A 23,119-nucleotide genomic window follows, 5' to 3' on the forward strand; every position below is an offset into this window, starting at 1 on the left:
TAATATTAGCTGCTTACTTAATTATTTGAAATAAAACTGATTTTCATTTGTTTCTAATCATGAAAAACAAAGCAAAATACATCAGTATATTGTCAAAATAACACTAGTCCGATCGATCTTATTAATGCACTGGTCTGAACAATTCTACAGCGTTAGTGATTGCCAATATGTGGCAGAAATGTTGTTTAATGTTAGGAAAATTCAAATGCATCATTAATACTAATGGATCAATAAAATTTGAGACACGTTTCTGTCATAGAGCTGATGTTAGCAATATCTTTAAAGATTCAGAAGCTAGTGGTAAAATGGTTATTATCTAGCTTATTGTATGTATGTAGTTGTTGATAATAAGTATTTGTAGGTATGTTGGGAACGAAGAGGATACGTTTAGTAATATCTGAGAACAGTGATCCATGAACACTATATTATTCAAAACCTAACATTAAATTAACGGGTAATTAGTGCAAAGATACAAACAACGCTTTGTTGTTAATGAAATATCTGGCATGATATATCATTTAGTAAATGACCTGTCAAAGAAAATGAGATAAGATGTTTAAAAATGTTGGAGCAAAATCCGATTGAAAATCCGTTTCCAAAGTGCCAATAAACTCAGTAGATCTCTTTCATAATACAAAATCATTGGATATATACATCAAAAAGGCTAAGGGAGTAAACCCTTTAAGAAAATCCGGAGTGGAGACCCTAAGGCAGCTGGACAATGTACTACTTCTGGCAACTCCTTGTTCTGGAGAGGGATGGGCTCCGCCAGACAACTTTTGCCCAAGACACACTGATAATGCTGGACAAATCTGAACTTACCAGACCGGATCGTTCGTCGCCCGGGTCAACAAGGACCGCACCTGCCGTTGTCCACCAGGACGGAAGTGACAAGTGTGCTACTGGTATTCTGCATAAAATCAGAGCGAGAGACAGCATAGCCATCGCCACCTGGAACATTAGAACTTTGGCTCAAATTGGAAGACTCCAAGAGTTGACACATGAGCTGGAACACTACACATGGCACATTCTGGGACTCTGTGAAGTTAGATGGAAAGCCCTAGGAGAACACCAAACTGAAGATGGGCATATATTCTACTATAGTGGAGAGTTTGACAAAAGTCCATAAATGGAGTAGGCTTCCTTGTAAACAAAGCCATCAAGGGTTCTGTGCTTGAATGCTGCCCATATCTAGCAGAATCATTTCCATTCGTCTGAAAGCATCTCACTTTAACATCACAATTATCCAAGTCTGTGCTCCAACTACTGATCGTGATGATGAAGAAATAGAGGAGTTTTACAATAAACTCCAGGGTATTCTAAACATGGTCAGTAAAGGAGACTGGAATGCCAAAGTTGGCAAAGATGCTCTAAAAGACTGGGAAGATCATCGTGGACCTTCTTGCAATGAAAGAGGGAGACGGCTGCTTGAGTTCGCGAGCTACAAAAACTTGGTACTAGCCAACACCCTGGGACAACATAAAGCTTCACGATGCTGATCATGGCACGCACAAAATGGAACCCATCACAACCAGATCGACTTCATACTGGTTCAAAACCGTTACCGATCTGGCATCAATAGAGAAAAAACAATGACGTTCCCAGGTGCTGATGTTGGGAGGGATCACGACCTCGTGATTATGAACTTCCGAGTGAGGCTGAAGAAAATTAACAAGCCAAAGAACGTGATGCTCAAATTCAACCTTGAACAACTGAAGGACCCTAACATCTGCAAGTCATTCCAAGCCACAATTTGATGAAAATTTGCTCCACTCCTTGTGATGGATGGTGATGTTAAAGTGGTGACAGACACTTTCAACACAGCCAAGGATATCATTGGCCTCCATCGCCCCCAAAAAATAATCCTGGGTTACAGAAGAGATTTTGAAGTTGTGTGATGCCCGAAGAGACCTCAAAAACACCAGACACACAATAGGGGCAATGGAGTACCGAGAAATAAACAAGAATATCAGAAGAAAAAAAACTTGAAGAAAGCAAACGAAGATTGGATTGGAAAAAAGTGCACAGAAATAGAGAGCAGTCTGGTAAAGAATAACAGCAAAAAGGCATTTCAAATTGTGAATGACCTCACCAGACAGAAACAACCAAGAGTCAGTACCATTCAAGACGAAAATGAAAAATGACTCACAGAAGCGAGTGACATTGCAGAAAGATGGACTGAGTATTGCAAAGAACTCTACAACCACCAGTCCACAGGAGACCCAGAGGTGCTTGAAGTTCCAAACTCCTCAAATGATGATGATTTCCCCATTCTCAAAGAAGAGGTGGAGTCAGCAATAAGAGCACTGAAGAATGGGATGGCAGCTGGAGTAGACAACATCCAGCTGAACTTATCAATAATGGGGGGGGGGGGTCAGTGAAAGAGCTACTAACAAAAATCTGCAATATCTGGTAGACAGGTGAATGGCCAACACAATGGACCCAGTCACTGATTATAACACTCACCAAAAAAGGCAATCTCCAGCTGTGCTAAAATTACAGAATTATCAGTTTGATCAGCCATGCTAGTAAGGTAATGCTGAAAATCATATTGAACAGACTGAAACAACAAGCAGAAGAAATAATCGCTGAAGAACAGTTCGGGTTCCGGAGTGGAAGAATCACAACAGAACAAATATTCAATCTCAGGGTTCTGTGTGAAAAGTACTCGCAACAGCAACAAGACATCTATCATGTGTTCATAGATTTCAAAAAGGCCTTTGACAGAGTGTGGCATGAGGCATTGTGGGCCACAATGAAGAAGTACAACATGGGTCAAAAGTTGACCAATACCATCAAGCAGCTGTACGCCAAGGCTATCAGTGCAGTAATTGCCCAAGGTTCTGTGGGGGACTGGTTCCAGACAACAGTCGGAGTGCGTCAAGGCTGTCTCCTGTCACCCACGCTTTTCAACATCTACTTAGAGCGCATCATGAATGAAGCCCTGGAGGGCGTAACATCACCAACCTCCGCTTTGCAGACGACATTGATGGGATGGCAGGCAGTGAAGACGAGCTTGCCACCTTAGTGAAGAACCTGGATGAAACATCTTCCAGATTTGACATGGACATAAGCGCCGAGAAGACAGAGCTGATGACAAATAGTGGCAAACAAATGTCAGCCAAGATTAAAGTCAGAGGACATGAACTGGAAACAGTGAGCCAGTTCAAATATCTTGGTTCCATAATCAGACATTTTGTCACGAGCAGCACAAACAACGGCAGCTATGTCAAAGCTAAGACCCATCTGGAGAGACAAGACTATCTGTCTGGAAACTAAAATCAGACTGTTGCGAGCACTAGTCATCTCAATTTTTTTGTACTCATGTGAGGCCTGGACCCTGACAGCAGAATTACTACGAAGAATCCAGGCACTTGAAATGAGATGCCACAGAACCATCCTAGGCATCTCTTACATGGACCACATCACAAATGAAGACGTGCGTAACACCATCAGGCGCAAAGTAAGCCAATATGAGGACCTCCTCACCACCGTCAAAAAGAGAAAGCTGAAATGGTATGGCCATGTCACTAGAGCCAACAGTCTATTCACAACAGTCCTACAGGGCAGCGTCCAGGGTGGCAGAAGGAGAGGTAGACAGAGAAAAAGGTGGACTGACAACATCACAGAATGGACCAGGAAAAGTTTTGCGGAGAAACAGGCATTGGCACATGATCGAGACAAGGAGGGAACTGGTCAGATGTTCAGCAGCACAGCGCCTCGACGACCACACTAGGTCAGGAGACTGATGATGATGATGATGTATACTCTATAACCCATATTACACCCATCAATCATACACCAAAATAAAGGGAATTAAAGGTTCTTTGAATTATATTTAAGATATATAAGGTATTTTTTTAAATAGCCAGTATGACCAGTGAGAACAGCCGGGGAAATTCTTTACCCTATGCAAAATAAGAAACTGTAGAGCGCCACCATATGCACGGATCTCATTAATATCCACACGCCTCACTTAATATCGAAATTATACAAATTACTTCTCATTGTAAGTGTTATCAAAATAGGACTAGAAATATGGCTTCCAGAGTTCTAACAAGCGCAGCCAATCAAATGCAATATCACTTCATTAATGTGTTGATTTTGTTCGTTATCGAATTCATCTGAAACTTTAGCAATCTACGCCCGTATTCTAAGTCTGATAAATATTATCAGAAACATGGCTTCCAGAGAGATAACAGTCTCAGACTATCAGAGGTAGGATCGTCTAATTAATACGCATCAGTACCGCCCATTATATCAAAATCGTCTGAGATCTTGATGATATAGTCCATTTGCCAAGTTTGACCAATATATGGACTCCAGAGTGGTGACATCCCCAGTCAGTCGGATGCTATATCGCCACATTGATACGCACGGATTCTGCTCATTATCGAAGGGGTGTGACATCTTTATGATATAGTCCCTTTCCCAAGTTTGATTGAATCGTATTAGAAATATGGCTTCCAGAACGTTCACAAGCTCCGGTTATCAGATGCAAGATCACCTCATTAATATGCATGAATCTCGTTCATAGTCAAATTCTTCACAGATCTTGGCTATATAAGCCCACATTCCAGATCTAATTTAAATTGGATCCGAGATATGGCCTCTAGGGTGGTAACAAGTAATTATTGTGCTGCTCAAGCCACACGACAAAAAAAGCAGGGCCATACCAATGGGATCTCTTGCCCTGGAGTCAAAAAACAAAAACGGTTACAGCTATTAAAACAATAGAAACAGTACGTTCTATCAGTAAATTAACCAAATATCATTGTACTGACACTTTAAAAAGTTGGTCCTACGAGTGATTTCCATACCCTCTATAACACTGATACGTCTTCATGTAAATTGCTCTTTTTATTAAAAACTAGAAAACTTAATGACGTCAGAGTCTTTTAACTTAATTAAATCTCTACATTGATGTTTTTTCTTCTTCTCTTTCTACTTTCCATTCACTGATCCACACAGTAGAATCACAAGGCAGGTTCTAAAAGATTTCCAGAGATTCCACAAGATTTTTGTGAATCTCGACAAGCTATATCCTTGACTGTTTACGTTTCCATGGAATACAGAATCTTCACCTGCGTTATTGGGAAGGGCGGTCAAAAATACTTCCGTGACTTGTTCATTCTTACTTTCTCATGTATAGTCATGGATACTTGGTCATGTTTTCCCATCAACCATTACTCTAAATAATTATGTAAATGCTAATTAATGCGTAAATCAAAGTTAGAATTGTCCATTATCTTTCAGACAAAGTAAGGAATTAGATACAATTTAAGATGTTAATATTCATCTAGCATGAAAGGAATTGCTAATATTTGTTTAACAACTGTGCTGTGAATTAAATCAGATATATCCATATTGTTTCTAGCTGTATGGAGAAAAATTTGAAGAATTTGCTCATATGTACAGTGATATTAGAAGCGTTTCTTCGATGCTCGTTTAATATTACGGTATATTTGGAGAGAACGTTTTAAAAATTATTTCCTTGTACAGCTAGAAATGGGGATATATTTATCACGGCAGTCTGGAAAGTGATGTAGTTAAAACTGGTGACTGGAATGAAATTTCATGAACATGTACCGCATAGATTCGTGTATAAGTGTGATCCAACTGCAAACTATGTAGACCCAGATATGCCGTCGTATGATGTACTCACAGACCCGGGTCTATGTAGCTTGTGAGAAGTAATCAGCAGAATAAACAATATAGACTATAATCTACAGACGTATCATGCGACGGCAAATCAGAGTCCGTATTGTTTGTAATTGGACTCGACTTATAGGCCAATTTAGACGGTATTCATCGAGGTAAACATATGATGATCAATAAAATATCTTTATTAATGACTTTGATTGCTCAGTCTATTGTCGATGTTACAAAGTGTCAGTGTCAGGAAGCAGCTCAAAATGCTCATGTTTTAATAAATGCAATAATGTATACTCTCATAATTTGAAGGAACATGTACTTTATGGATATGAAGTCTAATGTAACTAGTTTAACAATAATGTTTTTGTTTTGGGTTTAACGCCATTTCTTATCGACACAGTCTTTATACATCACGGTCAGTATAACTGGTGGAGGAAGAACCGGGGAAAACCCCGGGTGAGAACCACCGAGCCACGGTTAGCTGCTGACAAGCCTTCTCACATACCCACATTGGCCAAGCCCGAGACTCGAACCCACGAGAACAGAGGTGAGATGGCAGTGATTGCTAAAGGCTAGCCCTTTAGACCAAAAGTCCATCAGGGGCCTGCATAATCTCTAGCACAACACTGTAATCCATGTATAACAGATATTTCTCAAGTTAACCATTCATTACTATAAATAACCATGCATAGCTATACATAACCATTCATAACTCTAACTATCCATAACCATGCATAACTATACATAACCATGCATAACCATACATAACCATGCATAACTATTCATAACCATGCATAACTATTCATAACCATGCATACCTATACAGAACATGATTACCCGTCTTCACGTGAATCTGTAGTTTCACGCTCATAAGTTTCAAATGTACTTTCTTGATTTCTTTGAGCCTACAGAACCACATATTTCTGGTGCATTGTTCAGTGTACAACTTATATTAGTATCAAATAACTATAACCTCGTTTGGGGTTGCAAAATTATATGATTTTATATTAAAAACTAATACATTCAAAGCTTTCAGTCCATTAAACGCAAGAACGTGTTCTGAGGTATTTAATTTATAACAGAAATATTAAGTGTTCAATTTTTGAAAACATGAATCGTTTTAAAGCCACAAAAAGCATCTACTAATAAAGATGGACGTATCTGCCCATGCAACTAATCTTTCATTTAAAACACTTGGGAAAGTCACTTACTAACATTATTTCTCTATAATTATCAAAAGGATCTCCTTTCTTATGCAAAGTTATAAATACCTATTCTGACCATACAAAACGAATCATCACTTCAAACAGTTACGTTAATAATTTTTCTGTTTTTTTTAATCACATTTTAGAACAAGAACCTAAACAAAAAGTATTGATTCGGTAATACCAGTAATTTTTTTCTACTTCATGTTCATCACGAGTTTTATAGGACATCTCTTTCAAATACCTTCGAATGTCATCAGATGAAATAACACTGCTTCAATCTGTATTTTGTTTACAAAATAATTTCCGAAATTCCATAGGCTTTAAATGTTTTGTTTGTTCCAGTTTTGTTTATTTCTTCTTCTAGTTTGTGAGCTTCGAATATGCACTTTGGGTTTTGCATACAAATTTCCCTTGCAGCCTCTGTTTGTTGCTGATTAAATTCTCATAATGTTTTAAGTAATACATTCTGCGATTGCAACGAACCTCATCAAACGAAAGCGTTTTTTTTTGTTTTTTTTTTACGTGCATGGACATGTTCTCTTTAATCGGGCCGAATCATTTGTATATGAATGTTTAAAACAGATTGGCTGAACAAATGGAATGATGATATCACTAAAATAAGTAAATCCACTTTCAAATGAATAATGGTTTTGTGTGTCACACTCTTTCTATATCGAGTGTAGTTTTGAAAATGTCCGTTGTAAATCATTCACAAGAGTGATTCTCTTACAATAAACATGTACGTGTGTATTTCCATATGTAAGGTACTCTTCAACCCAACCGATGTATGCGACACCTAAAGGTTAATGAAAGTACGATCCGAGAATTCATTGAAAGATTAATGAAGCAATAATCTGAGAATTCACTGAAAGGTTTAATGATGTCTAATCTGAGAACTCTGGCACGTTAATGAAGCAAAAAAGGTTAATGAAGGGTGATCGGAGAACTCACTGAAATGTTAAATATTAAAAAATAGCTACTATGTGTGTCAGTCGGTTATCAGTAAATCATACCTTACACTTATATCATTGACACTGTAATACTGCTAGGTATGAATTGATTGCGTATTCTTCCATGCAAATGGGTGTACACTCTCATGCGATACTGGTCTTAATTTTTTTCCACAAAATGGCAATTGCTGGGGACTACTTTCGGTTCTCAGTCGTTCCCCCAGTGAACTTCGTGCCAACTTATGTATGTATGTATCTATTCTTTAAGATTAAAACAACAATAGCAGCATCAACAATAATACCCCCTTCGATTTCAGATCAAAATTTGCATCCCCAAATACAATCTCTAATTAGATGTTCAAACTCTTTGATAGCACAGCCCTTACTTAGATATTCTTGTTGAAAAAGTAAGTATATCGTAGGCTTTACGAGAAACTCCACCTTATAGTGAATTCATGTTCTTGTTTAATAGCGTTATTCAAGGTAATGGTCATCTGGCGTAAGAGCAGCAGATGTCAATAAAAATGGACACGCCATTTTTCTTGAAAGATCGCAATGTTCAGTGCGTGAGCACAACCAATGCTATATATGTAAATTATAATTGCTCAGTAAAGACATCACGGTCGCCCTCATCAGCTATTGTGTTGTGATTCTGTACGAGTTAGGCCCTTTGAGTTTAGTTCCACATCGACGATGAACGTTGATCAACGACGCATGGCTGGCGAAGATGGGGCTAGATATTCTAGCGCCATATATAGAGGCTAATGAAATAAAGCTACCTGCCTAAATCCACATTTATTGTTGTTGTTGTTGTTGTAAGGTTTAACACCATTTTTCAGCACACGATAGGCTATACATGGCGGCCAGTATTAATGGTGGAGAAAGAACCCGGGAAATCCCCGCAAAGAACCACCGACCCTCGAGAAGCTACTGGCAAGCTTTCTCACATACCCATATTGGCTGAATCCGAGACTCGAACCCACGCAGACCCACATTTATTGATGAATTCAGCCGATTTGACGACAGAAAGGACGACATTTGGAATTATAAGGATTACATGATCATAGTTGTATACTTATCTAAGAGTATATTTGACCTAATCACTTACAAAGCTGTATTTGTACTCTGTGAGTGATTAGGTAAAATTTTCACTTTGATAAGTATCCCTAACCATGATCATTCAATCCTATAGTAAGTAATTCTCCATATTCAATAATCAAAACCTAACGTACCGTCAGCTCTTGTTGATGTGCATTACGTCTATATCACACTCGTTTTGACCACTGAATTTGTGAGGCTCGTTACTCAGTAACGAAAATAACATATTCATCAGTTTTCCTTCATTATTTGTAGCAATACAGAATCAGTTTCGATAAAGCCTTGCAGGCCACGAACTCGATACTCGAGATCCCCTGTAATTAAAACATTGCCCTGCCGAGAAAAACGAGTAACTTCTTTCTGCATTAAAGCTAAAATAAAGAAATCAGTGACATTTTATTTGGGCGACCCCTCGGGTCAAACATAAACTATACTAACAAGCAAATCTTATGAAAAGAAAATACTATAACAATATTAAAACCAAACAATACAATCAAACTAATTAGAGTCAATATATAAACCTTCAGCTAAAAAAAATCGCTAGACTATTCATTTGTGCACGCTTTCTTATATATATCCTGTAAAAGAGAAATGCCTTTGTAAGATCAGTAAGACCCTCATGTGTACGAGCACATTGATTTCATTACTATTCATTTGGTACTCAGTCTGACCCAGGTCATGGTGTAAATTATACCCAGTTGACTTCCACGTTCCTATACATAACATGCACTGTTTTCATAATATCCATTGTTTTCGTATTTGAGTACCTATTTATTCTTTGCCTGAAACGCTTACAATCCGAATATTCTTTAGACAAATTCAAGGCAAGGGTGATACATATCATGGAGGTTTGGAAGTGACAAGATTATGAAACAAATACAGGAAAGAAATGTTACCCTTTTTCCGGATGTGCAGATTTAAACCAACATCAAAGCGTGCGAAGAAACTCGAGGTAATAATTTCCCTTAGAAGAGTGACATACGTCGAAGATGTGTGCATTTTAGGCCCAAATGGATTTGAGTAAGCTTAACCCGATATTTGGATTATGATCATACTCCGTGGTTGTCCTTTTTTTTTTTTTGGGGGGGGGGGGGAAATAGGCTATTCTATGTTAGCTCATAAAGTGGTTTGATTTATGATAACCGTTTATTGTCAAATGTTTTGTTTTTCACTCAGGCTACAATATTATGCAAGTTGCTGTTGTTGTAGGGTTTAACGCCATTTCTCAACACAAGATAGGCTATACATGGCGGCCAATATTAATGGTGGAGGAAGAACCCTGGAAAAGTCCGGAAAGAACCACCGACAAGAAGCTACTGGCAAGCTTTCTCACATTGGCCGAACCTAGACTCGAACCCACGCAGACGGTGGTGAGATGGCAGTGAACCGTAACGGTGAGCGCTTTAGACTACTCGGCCACTCAGGGCCTCCGGTATGCAAGAGACCCGAAAATCAGTCCACATTAAACAGAGTAACGTGTTTCTCATGACTAAATAATGTACGTAACAAAGCATCCAGTTTACGATTAATCTCTTAGGCATGGACTTTTATTAAAGTTAGTTGAGTATAATTGATATGCAGTACCTCCGCATTAATCTATTCATTAGTCAGTATGTAACAAATATTAAGTTGACTACTGTGTACCAGAAAATACGTAGTGGAAGCTTTCAATGGTTTTTTTTTTTTTTTTTTTTTTTTTTTTTTGTGCGTTTAATGCCATTTTAGTACATAGTAGGCTACGCATGGCAGCTTGTATATGTGATGGAGGAAGAACCACTGACCATTGGCAAGCTTTCTTACATTCCCATGTTGGCCGAACCGGAGGCACGAACCCACGCGGACAGAGACGAGATGTGTGAGTGATCTCTAAAGGTGAACGCCTTTGACCACTCGGACACAACGAAAGAAACGTTTGTCTTGCTACAGCATATAGGGTAAATATGACGACAGGAACAAGTACAATATCAAGTATAAATTTAGTCTATGCAAATCATGTTTCTTATTATAAGACTCGTTTTTTCTGAAGAAACGGATAATTAACACATGTGTATTTATGTTATATCCTCGCTTGCTGATCCTAACTTAAATATTTTCTGGTGCCGACATTCCTGTATGCAATGATTGTTCAATGATTGATTATCAAGACAAACAACTGCTGATTTCACAAGTAATTTTAAGTCCGGTGCTTCTGATTTCAAGTTTAATGCGCTGATTTTTAACACGCAAGGATCCAGTTTCCGTTTAGAGTTTATTAAGAAATCAATTATCAAGCAGATCAAATTGAATTGGTGTGTGTGTCCAGACTATAGTGGTCAATACAATTATTATATAATCGAGTGGATTCAGCGCAAGCTTGCGCGTGATTGTTAAGTTGTTTTCGAACAGCAAAACTATTCGCAGTATTTGTTGTGTTTTTTTTTTCTTTCTTCTACCAAAGACGCAATTAGATTGGAAGCCCGTAGTCTCAAACGTGTTTCCCATGAATTTTGACAGACAGGGTGATATAACAAAATGTGTTAGGTTGTAATTCTTGAGCAATAAATCGCCTTTCGATTGATATTTGAAGGGGAAAAAAATAAACAACGAAAAAGAGCAAAATCCCTCGAACGAAGTTTTGTTGAAACGTTGATGCTTAGAGTAGATGAACAACATTCTGCAAAATACAGTGTATGGAGGACTAGGTGTTGTCTTACGTATGTATTTACTACCTAGCTTTGTCTACTGCTTGCCTGCCACAGCTACAGACTAGAACGTACACTGTGAATCCAGTCATGTGAGAACTAGATTGTACATTGTGCATCCAGTCATGTGAGAACTAGAACGTACATTGTGAATCCAATTAAGTAGAACGTACATTGTGATTCCAATCACGTGAGAATTAGAAAGCACATTGTGAATCCAGTCAAGTAGAACGTACATTGTGATTCCAATCAAGTAGAACGCACATTGTGATTCCAGTCAAATCGGAATTAGAACGCACATTGTGAATCCAATCAAGTGAGAACTTGAACGCACATTGTGAATCCAATCAAGTAGAACGTACATTTTGATTCCAATCAAGTAGAATGTACATTGTGAATCCAATCAAGTGAGAACTAGAACACACATTGTGAATCCAATCAAGTAGAACGTACATTGGGATTCCAATCAAATGAGAATTAGAAAGTACTTTGTGAATCCAGTCAAGTGAGAACTAGGACCTACAGCATGACTCTAATCAAGTAAGAAAAAATTACTTCGATTTAGATTGATATCATATGTAATTTTTTCTTAGATCTTGTCCAAAGTTCAAGCGAAACTAACTCGATTCTGTTTTCTGTCAGACGTAATAACGATTGATTTTTGATGTACAAATTCATGAATTTAAGCATACAAAGGATGAACGATACTTTACAAACTATTTTCAATAATTCTAATAACAAATAGGTGACTCACTTAAAGAACGTTTCCAGTGTCAAATCATGAATGTAAACATACAAAGGTTGAACGATACTTTACAAACCATTTTCAGCAATTCTATTGACAAACAGGTCACTCAATTAAAGAATGTTTCCAATGTCACTTAGTCTATTAATAGATTTAAAAGATATGTCCTGTCATTCTTAAGCCTCAGAATGTGTTAGTCATACATATATCTTTTACGAATTGATGAATCATAGATACAATCCATCATCTGTGTGTGTGTGTGTGTGTGTGTGTGTGCGTAGATATTTTGAAAGTAAGCTTGTTTAAAACAGGAAGTCTAGTCCGAATGACACTTTACAAAATAGCATTGTGATCTCATGCCCGACATTAGGATCCGGACAAATATAAACGCAGCTCCACAAATTATGTGCTCAGTAATTTTAACTATAAGGATATACATTTATTTACTCATAAATTTAAACCTGCAGTTTATGTGGATGAAGAGCACTGATTAATCTGAATAGTTTTATTTTGCTAAATTCAAAATTTCTGAGTTTTCTCGACAAATCAGTCAGACTGAGGCTAGTTGGGCACGTACTTTGTAAATTGAGATGGTTGGCCGGGGTTTTCATAACTTGGCTGGCATGATGCACCTCGTGCCAAACGGCTTATAAACTGGATGGAGACATCAACGTGAACTTTATCAACATTCTTACCTTCGAAGTGTCAGCAGCTTTACTCTCCTGATTATATCGTTTTGTAATATTTCTAAGTTAATCTGTTTTTCTATGCATTCCAACATTATTCATTGTTAAATGTTGATATTTACCATTTATGATATAAATATTACAAGTTAACCCGTTTTTCTTGCAGCTTTGAGTGTTCCTGTGGAACGAAAACCAAATGTTAATCGCTTAGTACAGGTAAAGTGGCGCTTTCTTCACGTAGTATTTGCACGTTTACTTCTGTTCTTATTAACCAGTAAGTTTCTGATCATCTTCCTAACGTATAATGATCCTCAATTTAAATAAGTGATATATATATATATATATATATATATATATATATATATATATATATATATATATATATATATATATATATAATTGCATTTGTAAAGTTAACCTTATGCGTCTCATCCGTGGGTGTTGTATGAAAGAGACAGTGTCCATTCATGCTTGTGAATCAATTCCTCTCTTTTGAGAGGGTAGTATGGCTGCCTAGTGCATAAATCTTAAACTATGCGTTGTTAGAACCAATGTAATGATCAAAGAATTAATATGTTACAGTCTGCTATATACATCATAATAAAAACTTCCGCAGTGTCCGCCGACGTATATGTTCAATGTTAACTTAGTCGACAGAAAGGCAAAGACGTTTTTGATAAATATTGGTTTCATGAGTCCTGAACGCCAAGATCATCGATCATCGTATTGTCAACGAGGAGCGACGAATTAATGGGTCGATGGCTGTTGTGTCTAAACAAACAGTACATCAGTCAACGATAAATGAAATGTTATATGATTGATTTTCATCTAATTACGACACAAGTGATGAAGTCTTTATTTTAAACGAATGACAAAAGAAGGCTCAACGACGAATCAATGTCTAAAGCTTCTAAAGATGAAAGATACGGATGAACGATAAATGATGTGCTATCATTAGAAGATTTATGAAGTTGCCATTTTAAATGGATAGTGAAATAAGTTAGCAGGAGATACCCGGATTCAGAGGTATATCCCGTATAAGTGAAATAACTTTTTTTAAATGGAGAAAAGTAAATAATTTTCTTCAGTTCGCCAGGGTAATTTAGGGAGATAGATAACAGTGTCGTCTTTTGTCAGTCTGCAGTAGCACGTTCAGTGAGAAGTATCTGGTTTTAACATTACGAACGTCGATCACTTTGATATGCTCCCAATGTAATGCTGATTGCATTGACGGTGAGAGTAATGGTTCAGATCCGTGTAATTTATGAAACAATAAAATAATTTTCATTCAATATGGTTGAGTTTATTGTGCTTTAATATAATAAAATTTAGCGACGATATTGAAAACTCTAACATCTATATCTGGTAAGAATAAATCTGTTTGGCCTAAAGTTACTCTCTGAACATTTACAAATATCTTTTTAGGAGAAAGACAATCTAGAAGATGAACTTCGTATTCAGTCGGCTGATACAGAATCACCAGCAGAAGTTGATAGCGCCATTACGAAAAGTAAGGAAGACCCACTTTCGGAACAGTTGGAGGGAGTGTCAGAGGCTAAGCTGGATGAGGATGACATATACGATCTGACAGTCGGTGACGTCATTAGGGACGTACTTTTCACCCTTCGGGAGCATCCGGAAATTGTGAAGGAGTTAATAGAAAGTACGAAAAAGGGCTCCTTTTGTTCTTCTAAATACTTTAATTTGAACTATTTTATTCAGAAATGTTTAATATAAAATCACACTTTTCCGGAAAACTAACGGTATTTTTGAAACAGTAAATATAAATTTGGAATAGCAATTTACCAAAGCTCAATGCCTTTAAATTCAAGCCCCAAGAGTTTTGATCATTTGAGTTTTTTTAAAAATAACATACGCTTGCAGATGTTGCAAAGGCAGAGATTTTTAATTTCATTCATGAATCATGTGGTGGAATCACGGACGAAATACCTCGAAACTGTGTATATTAAAACTAATGTATAGATTCCATTAAAAGATTAAAATGCTATATTTAGATAACAATATATTTCTTAGCCTGAATATGCTTAATTCATTTAGTCCACATAAGTTCAATAAGCATCTAGTTGGCCGAGAACTAAATCGTTGCGCAAGAATTTTGTGCTGGTTTTCTTTGCTACCCCCTCCGCCCTTATACATCTGGGGCTTTTTCTGACTTGACAGAAAAGGCCAAGGTTGCTCGGATTTATGAGATTCTAAAAGTAACATTAAATTTCACACACTCTTTAATATAACGCACGATATTGTGTTCTTTACTGTGTTGAAAAAAATTTCAGAAAATTATAAACAAAAGATTTCAAGAAAATAAGACAGAGTTACGCTCTTCAAAAAAAGTGTGCTTTTATATTCGCCACCCTGATAAACATGGACGTACACTAATAAATGAATTACATTGTTTTTATTGATAAAAACACAGCGTTTGTTTTAGGCGAGAGAAGGAAGCTGATGGAAAAGATGGCTTCTGAAACGACAGGTGTAAAGACAGAGTCAGAGCAGGAATTTAAGTCGGGGCAGGTTTCTTCGCCACAGGATATGGCATCACCCCAGGATACGGCCTCATCCTTCGAGTTACCTCTTGAGCAGTTGACTTCTGTAAGTCTCTATCAGTTACATTCTACAAATTGAATATAGGATATCTTAGATTATAACGGTTACTGAAGATAACACTTCATTGTGAATAAAATCAGATCTCCGCTGTGCCACGTGAAGATCTGACAACAACCGCTTAGGGTTCTTGTTCTGTTGACCTTTGAATTAGATAGTGGAAATGCATATTTCATAAATTTGAAAGTGAATCAAGTCGTGTTGATGCTCTCTTCAGCCACATTGCCCAGTCTCCCAAATGCGAAGTTATTAGACTTCATCTGATTGGCTGGTACAATTAGCGATTACGGTAATAAAATAGGTCACCAGAACATACCCCTGCGCGGTCGCTGTCAGATCTTCACGTAGGATAGTGATCTGATTTTGATCAGATTGGATAACACTTAGACTCAACAGTGCGGCAGAAGGACCTTTTCGAGGGGAATAAAATAACCGAACAGAAAAAGATAAAAGGAAACTGAATTTTGCTGAAGAATCTTGGGCAGAGTGTAATATGCTTACATGATAATGTTTCTAATAGAATCTGACATTCGGACATTGTTTTCCTGCCAAATCACTAAAACAGAAGAACACTATCAGTTATAAGCAATATTAAATTGCATTGGTTTATCGGATCGATGTTGCCCTTTTAAATTAATTATATGTTGATCGTCTGCATTGTTTTTCTTTACATGCATAAGGTGTGCCTTTTTACAAAATAATTAGAGGTGCGTGGTATTAACGGTATATCTGTTTACCACGGTAATTGTTTTTGAAGGTACGTGCCATTGTACTTTTTCACTGTACCGGTTCGTCGGTAGTTTCCGTCAGTAAGGAATATACGGAAATTACCGGGGAATCGTGTTACGAGTTTAATGATATTAACAGCGCGTTATTCATGACATCATACTTCAAACAAATTATATTTTTGTTACCAAATAGTTGTATCTGTCACAAAGGTGAATATCTGAAATAAAATTACATTTATTATCCTTTAATCACATGTTTGACACGTGTTACATATGCCTTAGTGGTGTCCAAATAGAAGATTTGTGAAACATATTCTGATCAAATCTAACTTTCGGAAACATTTGTTATTTATAAAGAAAAGAAACAAAAAGAAAGAAAAAACAAACGGAAACAAACCTATGATACTTGTCATGTTTTAGTTAGTTACTATCGTATTTAGTCCACTAAATATTTTCTGGTTGTTGAGTGTGTTTTATGTTTACTGGCCCTCTCTGATATTTATTATATCCGGATGTTGGCATCCCACTCAAAGTTTCCGTACCCATTATATCTTAAGAATAGCTAGAAAATTGTAGGCTTCAGTATGAACACTTCCTGTTTTTATCAATAGACTCTCTACTGCCAGAACGATGTCTTTCACAGTATTTTTATAGTGTAAGCTTAATCATCCCACTACAAGTTACAGTTTTTAGATTACAACTTATGCAACAATTAGCATGCACATAACAAATTCATATGCTATAACGTGCCGACCATTTCATTTAAGGGGGGGGGGGAGCTGTGAGTTCTTTTCAGCAGGTCCAGAAAATGCCGCGGCTCATATCCTTTTCTCTACACAGAAGCTGACATCCATGTTTCATCTATACTGATAAATATAGGTTTGATCATGAGCATTCAAAAATTTAAAGTTATTGAATTTTTAATATCATCGTGTTTGTATAGGTTTACTATGGGAACTGAATTAGTACCGTGAGTCCTGTATATGACAAATTATTATGTATTTCCAGATATATAGAGGATACCTGACTCGTATATATCGAAGTATTATGCACATTTTCTAATATATTGAGGATATCCGTTAAGATTTTTGTATTGCTGGAAACAAATTTCAGATGACGAGGTAGGCAGAAATTATTTTAAAGCAATGCAAATTAATTAGGTATAAAGCCTTTCATACAAAAATATCATCATTGTCATCGTTAACTGTGTGTCAGTAGGAATACAAAGGTGAAGTCAGTTGGGAATATAATTGTGTAGACACTGGGAATATAATTGTGTAGACACTGGGAACACAATTGTGCAGACACTGGAATATAACACAGCTAAGACACTAGGAATATAACTGTAAAAATTGCGAATATAACTGTGTAGATACTGGGAATATAATTGTGTAGATACTGGGAATATAAATGTGTAGACACTGTGAATATAATTGTGCGACGCTGGGAATATAACTGTGCAGACACTGGGAACAATAGTGCAGACACTGGGCTATAAATGTGTATACACTGGGAATATAAAACAGTTAAGATACTGGGGATATAACTGTAAAAATTGGGATTATTACTGTGTAGATACTCGGAATATAACTGTGTACATACTGTGAATATAACTGAGATACTGGGAGCAACAAATTTCAGCTTTTATGGACAGTAGAAGGCTAATGGAAGGGCGTTTCTTTCAGAGGAAAGGACTCTAACGCCCTCTAAAACTATAACCTGTTCGGACAACAATCATCGGGATTCAAAATCCATTTGTAAAAATATCCTGGCTCAACAAATCATTGACACATATTTTTTGAAATCACTCACAAATTGATAAATGGAAAGATGACAGTTAAAACAATCCTGGAAATCATAGGTATATAACATTTTTGAAAAATTGATACTTTCATATCAAAATATTTACTTAAGTTAAAGTATTTGAATGTAGATACATGCTTTAGAAACGAATATAAATCTCCAACATTAAACAAAATATAGCTTTGTTAATATTAAATAAGTTACTTTCATCAGTTGATGCCCTGCTGCTTATTAAAAAAAGTTTCCATTAGTTTCAATTTGTTAATTTCCCATGCCTTCAGTATGGAAAAAATGAAATAAAATAGCACATTTCATAAGGTGAAATATATGTTAGTAGATAATAGATAAAGTTATGTTCTCTTCAGAAATGTATTTTAAAAAAGTGAAGTAAGCAATAGGTGTGTAGAGTGCATTGTTTTATTAAAAGTACCAGCAAATGTTAAAAAAAGGATCCGGAGGTGTAGGTGGTTTCCTCATGCAAGGAATCGTGTGTGCCACATACAGAGGATGGAAGTCTTAAAGCAAATTTCATTTGCCGTCTTTCTTCAAAACGATAAGTAATGTTCTCTTTACAGCAGAAATGTTGCTTCCGCCGTCATCGGTGTACAAATCATGTGTTACTGAAATATGAAAATAGCTTGATTAATCTCTTGTCATGGCAATTTCCCGGCTTAATGGTACAAATGAAGCCATTAATAATTATACCAATCATGAAAAAATGTCCATTTTCTGACGCAATATGTAAGTTATACACAAAGTCTTCGCGTATATAGCGTCACACCATAACGATTGCTTCCGCTTTGTTATCAAATATCAATCCAGTCATATATATATATATATATATATATATATATATATATATATATATATATATATATATATATATATATATGTGTGTGTGTGTGTGTGTGTGTGTGTGTTATACACATGGGTATTTAACTCGATAACTGTCTGCGTTCATTGCTTGACAAACATTCCCCAGCTACCAAGTGCAGAGTATCAATTCAAAAGTGTTCTCCATGGTATAGCAGTGTTTGGGACCAGCTTCGCACTGCTAAAAGAGACCGCCGTAAAGCTGAGGGGCTCTGGCTTTCCACCAGACTCACTATTCATAAGCAAATCTATGAAGTCGCTAAGAAGAATGTCACAAATATAGTCCATGCAGCGAAATCAGCCCACTACACTACTAAGATCATGGAAAGTTCCAGCTTCAAAGAGCTCTTCGAGATTACTAACAAGCTAAAGTCAAGGAACAAATCAACACCACTTCCAACTACCTTCTCTCCAGTCGTCCTTCCGGACATGTTTGCTAATTTCTTCCGTGACAAAGTACAAACCATTAGAGATAAGCTTGACACCACAATTTCAATTGACTCGTTGTCACCATACAGTTGGGATACAGAATTTGAGCAGCAACCATTAGCAGCATTTGAACCTGTCTCTATGGATTTTGTACATACAATCCTGATGAAGAGTGCACCAAAGTCATGTGAACTTGATCCAATTCCAACATCACTGCTGTTTGAGTGCTTAGATCCAGTATTGCCTTCACTAACTGATGTTATTAATACCTCTCTCTCATCCGGGGAATTCCCATCATTTTTCAAAACTGCCATTGTAAAACCTCTGCTGAAGAAACCAACACTAGACCATAACGATTTAAAGAACTACCACCCAGTTTCTAATCTCCCATTCATATAAAAAATCTTAGAAAAGGTTGTTCTATCCATCTTGTATCTCATCTAAATTCAAACAGTCTTTTTAGCAATGTACAATCTGCATATCGCCCTTACCACAGTACTGAAACTACTCTTCTAAAAGTAGTTAATGACATTCTCTCTGCGTTGGAAAGCGGAAAGATTACAGTCCTCACCTTCCTTGATTTGTCTGCAGCATTTGACACAATAGACCATGATATATTACTTCACCGTCTCCAGCATGTATTTGGCATTCATGATACAGCCTTACTGTGGTTCAAGTCCTACTTGGTCAACAGGATACAAATTGTATCTGCAAATGGAATACACTCCAGCCCAGTTGGTCTATGTTGTGGTGTTCCACAGGGGTCTGTTGTTGGACCTGTTCTCTTCCTTCTGTACACTCAGTCGCTCTCAAGTGTCATAGATCATCATCCAGTGTCTCACCAATTGTACGCTGATGACACCCAAATATACAAATCTATCCACCCAACTGAAGTTGATGCTACCATCCAAGGTGTAGAGAGGTGCATTTCTGATGTGAAATCATGGATGACATGTAACAAGCTGCAGATGAATGGTGATAAAACTGAGGCCATTCTGATTACAACACAGAGACGTTCTCATTCACATCCTTTACCTCAAACAATAAATATTAGCAACGCCAACATTAAATTAACACAATCAGTACGAAACCTAGGTGTTACTCTGGACAGTACTCTCACATTGCACCAACATGTCATGAACATATGCAAAGCTGCATATCTTGAGCTGAGACGCATCAGCACAGTTCGCAAATATCTTTCAGTTGATGCCACTAAAACACTTGTGTGTTCATTAGTATTTTCAAGACTGGACTATTGTAACTCAATTCTGTCTGGTTCATCTCAATATCTACTCCAGAAACTTAAGAAAGTTCAAAACACAGCTGCTCGGATCATACTTAGAGTATCACGATCAGAGCACACCTCCCCGCTGCTCTGTACCCTACACTGGCTATCCATTCGATCCAGAATCAGACACAAAATTTGTTCTCTGTGCTACGTTTCACTGTCGGACTCTAGTCCAACATACCTATCCGATCTCACCCATGTGTACACACCAGCAAGATACTTACGCTCCTCTTCTGACAATCGTATACTCATTATTCCCACTATGAAAACAAAGTCATATGGACAGCGTTCTTTTGCATACCAAGGCCCAGCAACGTGGAATGAATTGCCCACTGAACTCAGAGACAAAGACACTGATCACATTCAAGAGGGCTCTCAAAACTCACTTATTTCGACTGCAAGAACAAACTTAAAGATCTAATAATGTTTCCTACCTGAAATATTCTCAGCATGTTTTTTTATTTTTTAATGTTTTTTTTTTAATTTCATGGTGTTTGTTTTTGTAACAATATTATTATATGTTTTTTATCTTATAGGTGTTGTCTAATGTTGTAAAGTGCTTAGAGCTTCTAAAGATTAGGCGCTATACAAAGTCCTCATTATTATTATTATTATTATTATTATTATTTGTACATATATCCAAAGAGATTTATTTAGAGGAAAACTAAGAGACATTGTCTGATGCTGAATACCAGCCTGGTTCTTAACGTAACAAAACTTAGCTCCGCTTGACAAGGAATCACTCACCAGGGAAATCATCTGGTCTCAATCTAAAATGCAAATTACAACTAGCTAGATACTGAATGACACTTGCTTCGAATAAAAGAGCTTCATTTTACCTATCAAAGAAGTGTATGCTTGCTTTAACACAATAATGCATAGATTATAATTAATGCCCGGTAGATTGCAAGTACTTTCACAGATCAGAAAGCATGTATTCAATGTGGCCAATAACCTAAAAGTTCGCTAAATTTTAACTTGTCATAGTGGTTACTTCGATATATCATCCACAGTCATATAACTGCCATGCTAACAAAACTCCTTTGGGTCATAAGTTTAAGGGACACACATGTGTGTGTGTGTGTGTGTGTGTGTGTGTGTGTTACAATAAACAGTAAATATGTACACTTGCATGTTCCTGTATTCTTGTGCATAACAATGAATGGCAAATGTGTTAAAGCTTATGTTCCTGTATACCCGTATTAATGGGTGTTACAACTGTTACGACTCAATGGTTATAAACTAAGTAGCAATGAAAACCAAATCAAAGAAGTTTAGTAGAATTCAATAAGTAATTTCTTTCCTTAGATACAAAATTTAAAACTAAATCTCAAATAATCTTGTAAGTTCAATCGCAAGTCCAAAGTATAGAGTGGTCCTGAATTAATTTTAGTCTTGAATGTGCTGATGCACCAATAGTATCGAATGTACCGACAGTCGTGATGCATCACAATGATATAGTGCCGAAAGTCTTTTAATAAATTTACAAAATAATCCCAAAATAATGTTTTAGTCCAAACAGTCAATGAGCATGTTGTAATTCAAACGAATAATAAATCCTCTCAAAATATAAGTGAAGACAGCAAAACAAAAAGACCAATATTAAGATAGGAACAAATAATTATTTACTTTTTCTTCCTTATGGATAGACTATCACCTGCTTTATGAAAGCAACAAAATGTCCTAATCGCAGCTCATTTCCAATGGAAATTTCCTTTAAATTTGAAATTTGTCAACAAGGTCAGGTCTATTTACTTAAACTTTAGTAAATAAGCAGACAAACATCAGGTAGACCATGGTTTATATCCAAGGGAAAAACTAATGCCCTAAACTCAGATCCAAATAAATATTTGCTTATAAATGTTTATTATCTTAAAATATAATCTACAATGATGGACAAGCATTATCTATCTATGTTGTTTACAAATGGTCTTTGCAATCTACGATCATAGACAAAAGTTAAACGCACAATGTACATACATAACATAATAAACGGTGAATGTGTTAATGTTCGTGTTATTGTATAATTCAAATTGAGTTTTAGAGCACAAGAAGCAAGAAATAAAAGCCGAGATGCTGTACACAGGCGATTATATTCTTCGATCTTTTTCCATAAGAGTTTTTTCTTCACGCCTCGTCAATATGTAGCCATAAAATTTAGAAATTGTTATGTGGAGCAGTTTGTTATCTGGCACGTGAAGAAGGTAAATAAATCATACAAGGAACAGATAAAGTTGAAGTATGACGCAAATAATTGGTTATGAGTAGATTTTATTAAAAGCATTTAAATTATTTTATTGGAAAGGAAACCTTAATACAAAGTTCAACGAAACAAAAATGTTATTATAGTAAA

General features: G+C 36.6%; 1 protein-coding gene across 2 annotated transcripts in view; it reads left to right on the forward strand.

The window, feature by feature from the left end:
- The window catches only part of LOC149805501 (uncharacterized), a 115,263-nt gene that overhangs the window by 73,108 nt on the left and 19,036 nt on the right, over positions 1-23,119 (forward strand). For both annotated transcript variants that reach the window (XM_089950098.1, XM_089950099.1), the window contains exons 2-4: positions 13,190-13,239; positions 14,449-14,686; positions 15,470-15,633. In XM_089950098.1, coding sequence (XP_089806224.1) covers positions 13,190-13,239; positions 14,449-14,686; positions 15,470-15,633 — 452 coding nt within the window. The remainder of the gene's footprint in view (positions 1-13,189; positions 13,240-14,448; positions 14,687-15,469; positions 15,634-23,119) is intronic.

The sequence above is a fragment of the Sinohyriopsis cumingii genome, chromosome 2, assembly GCF_028554795.1.
Source record: "Sinohyriopsis cumingii isolate HCF-2022 chromosome 2, ASM2855479v2, whole genome shotgun sequence".
Classification (NCBI taxonomy): domain Eukaryota; kingdom Metazoa; phylum Mollusca; class Bivalvia; order Unionida; family Unionidae; genus Sinohyriopsis; species Sinohyriopsis cumingii.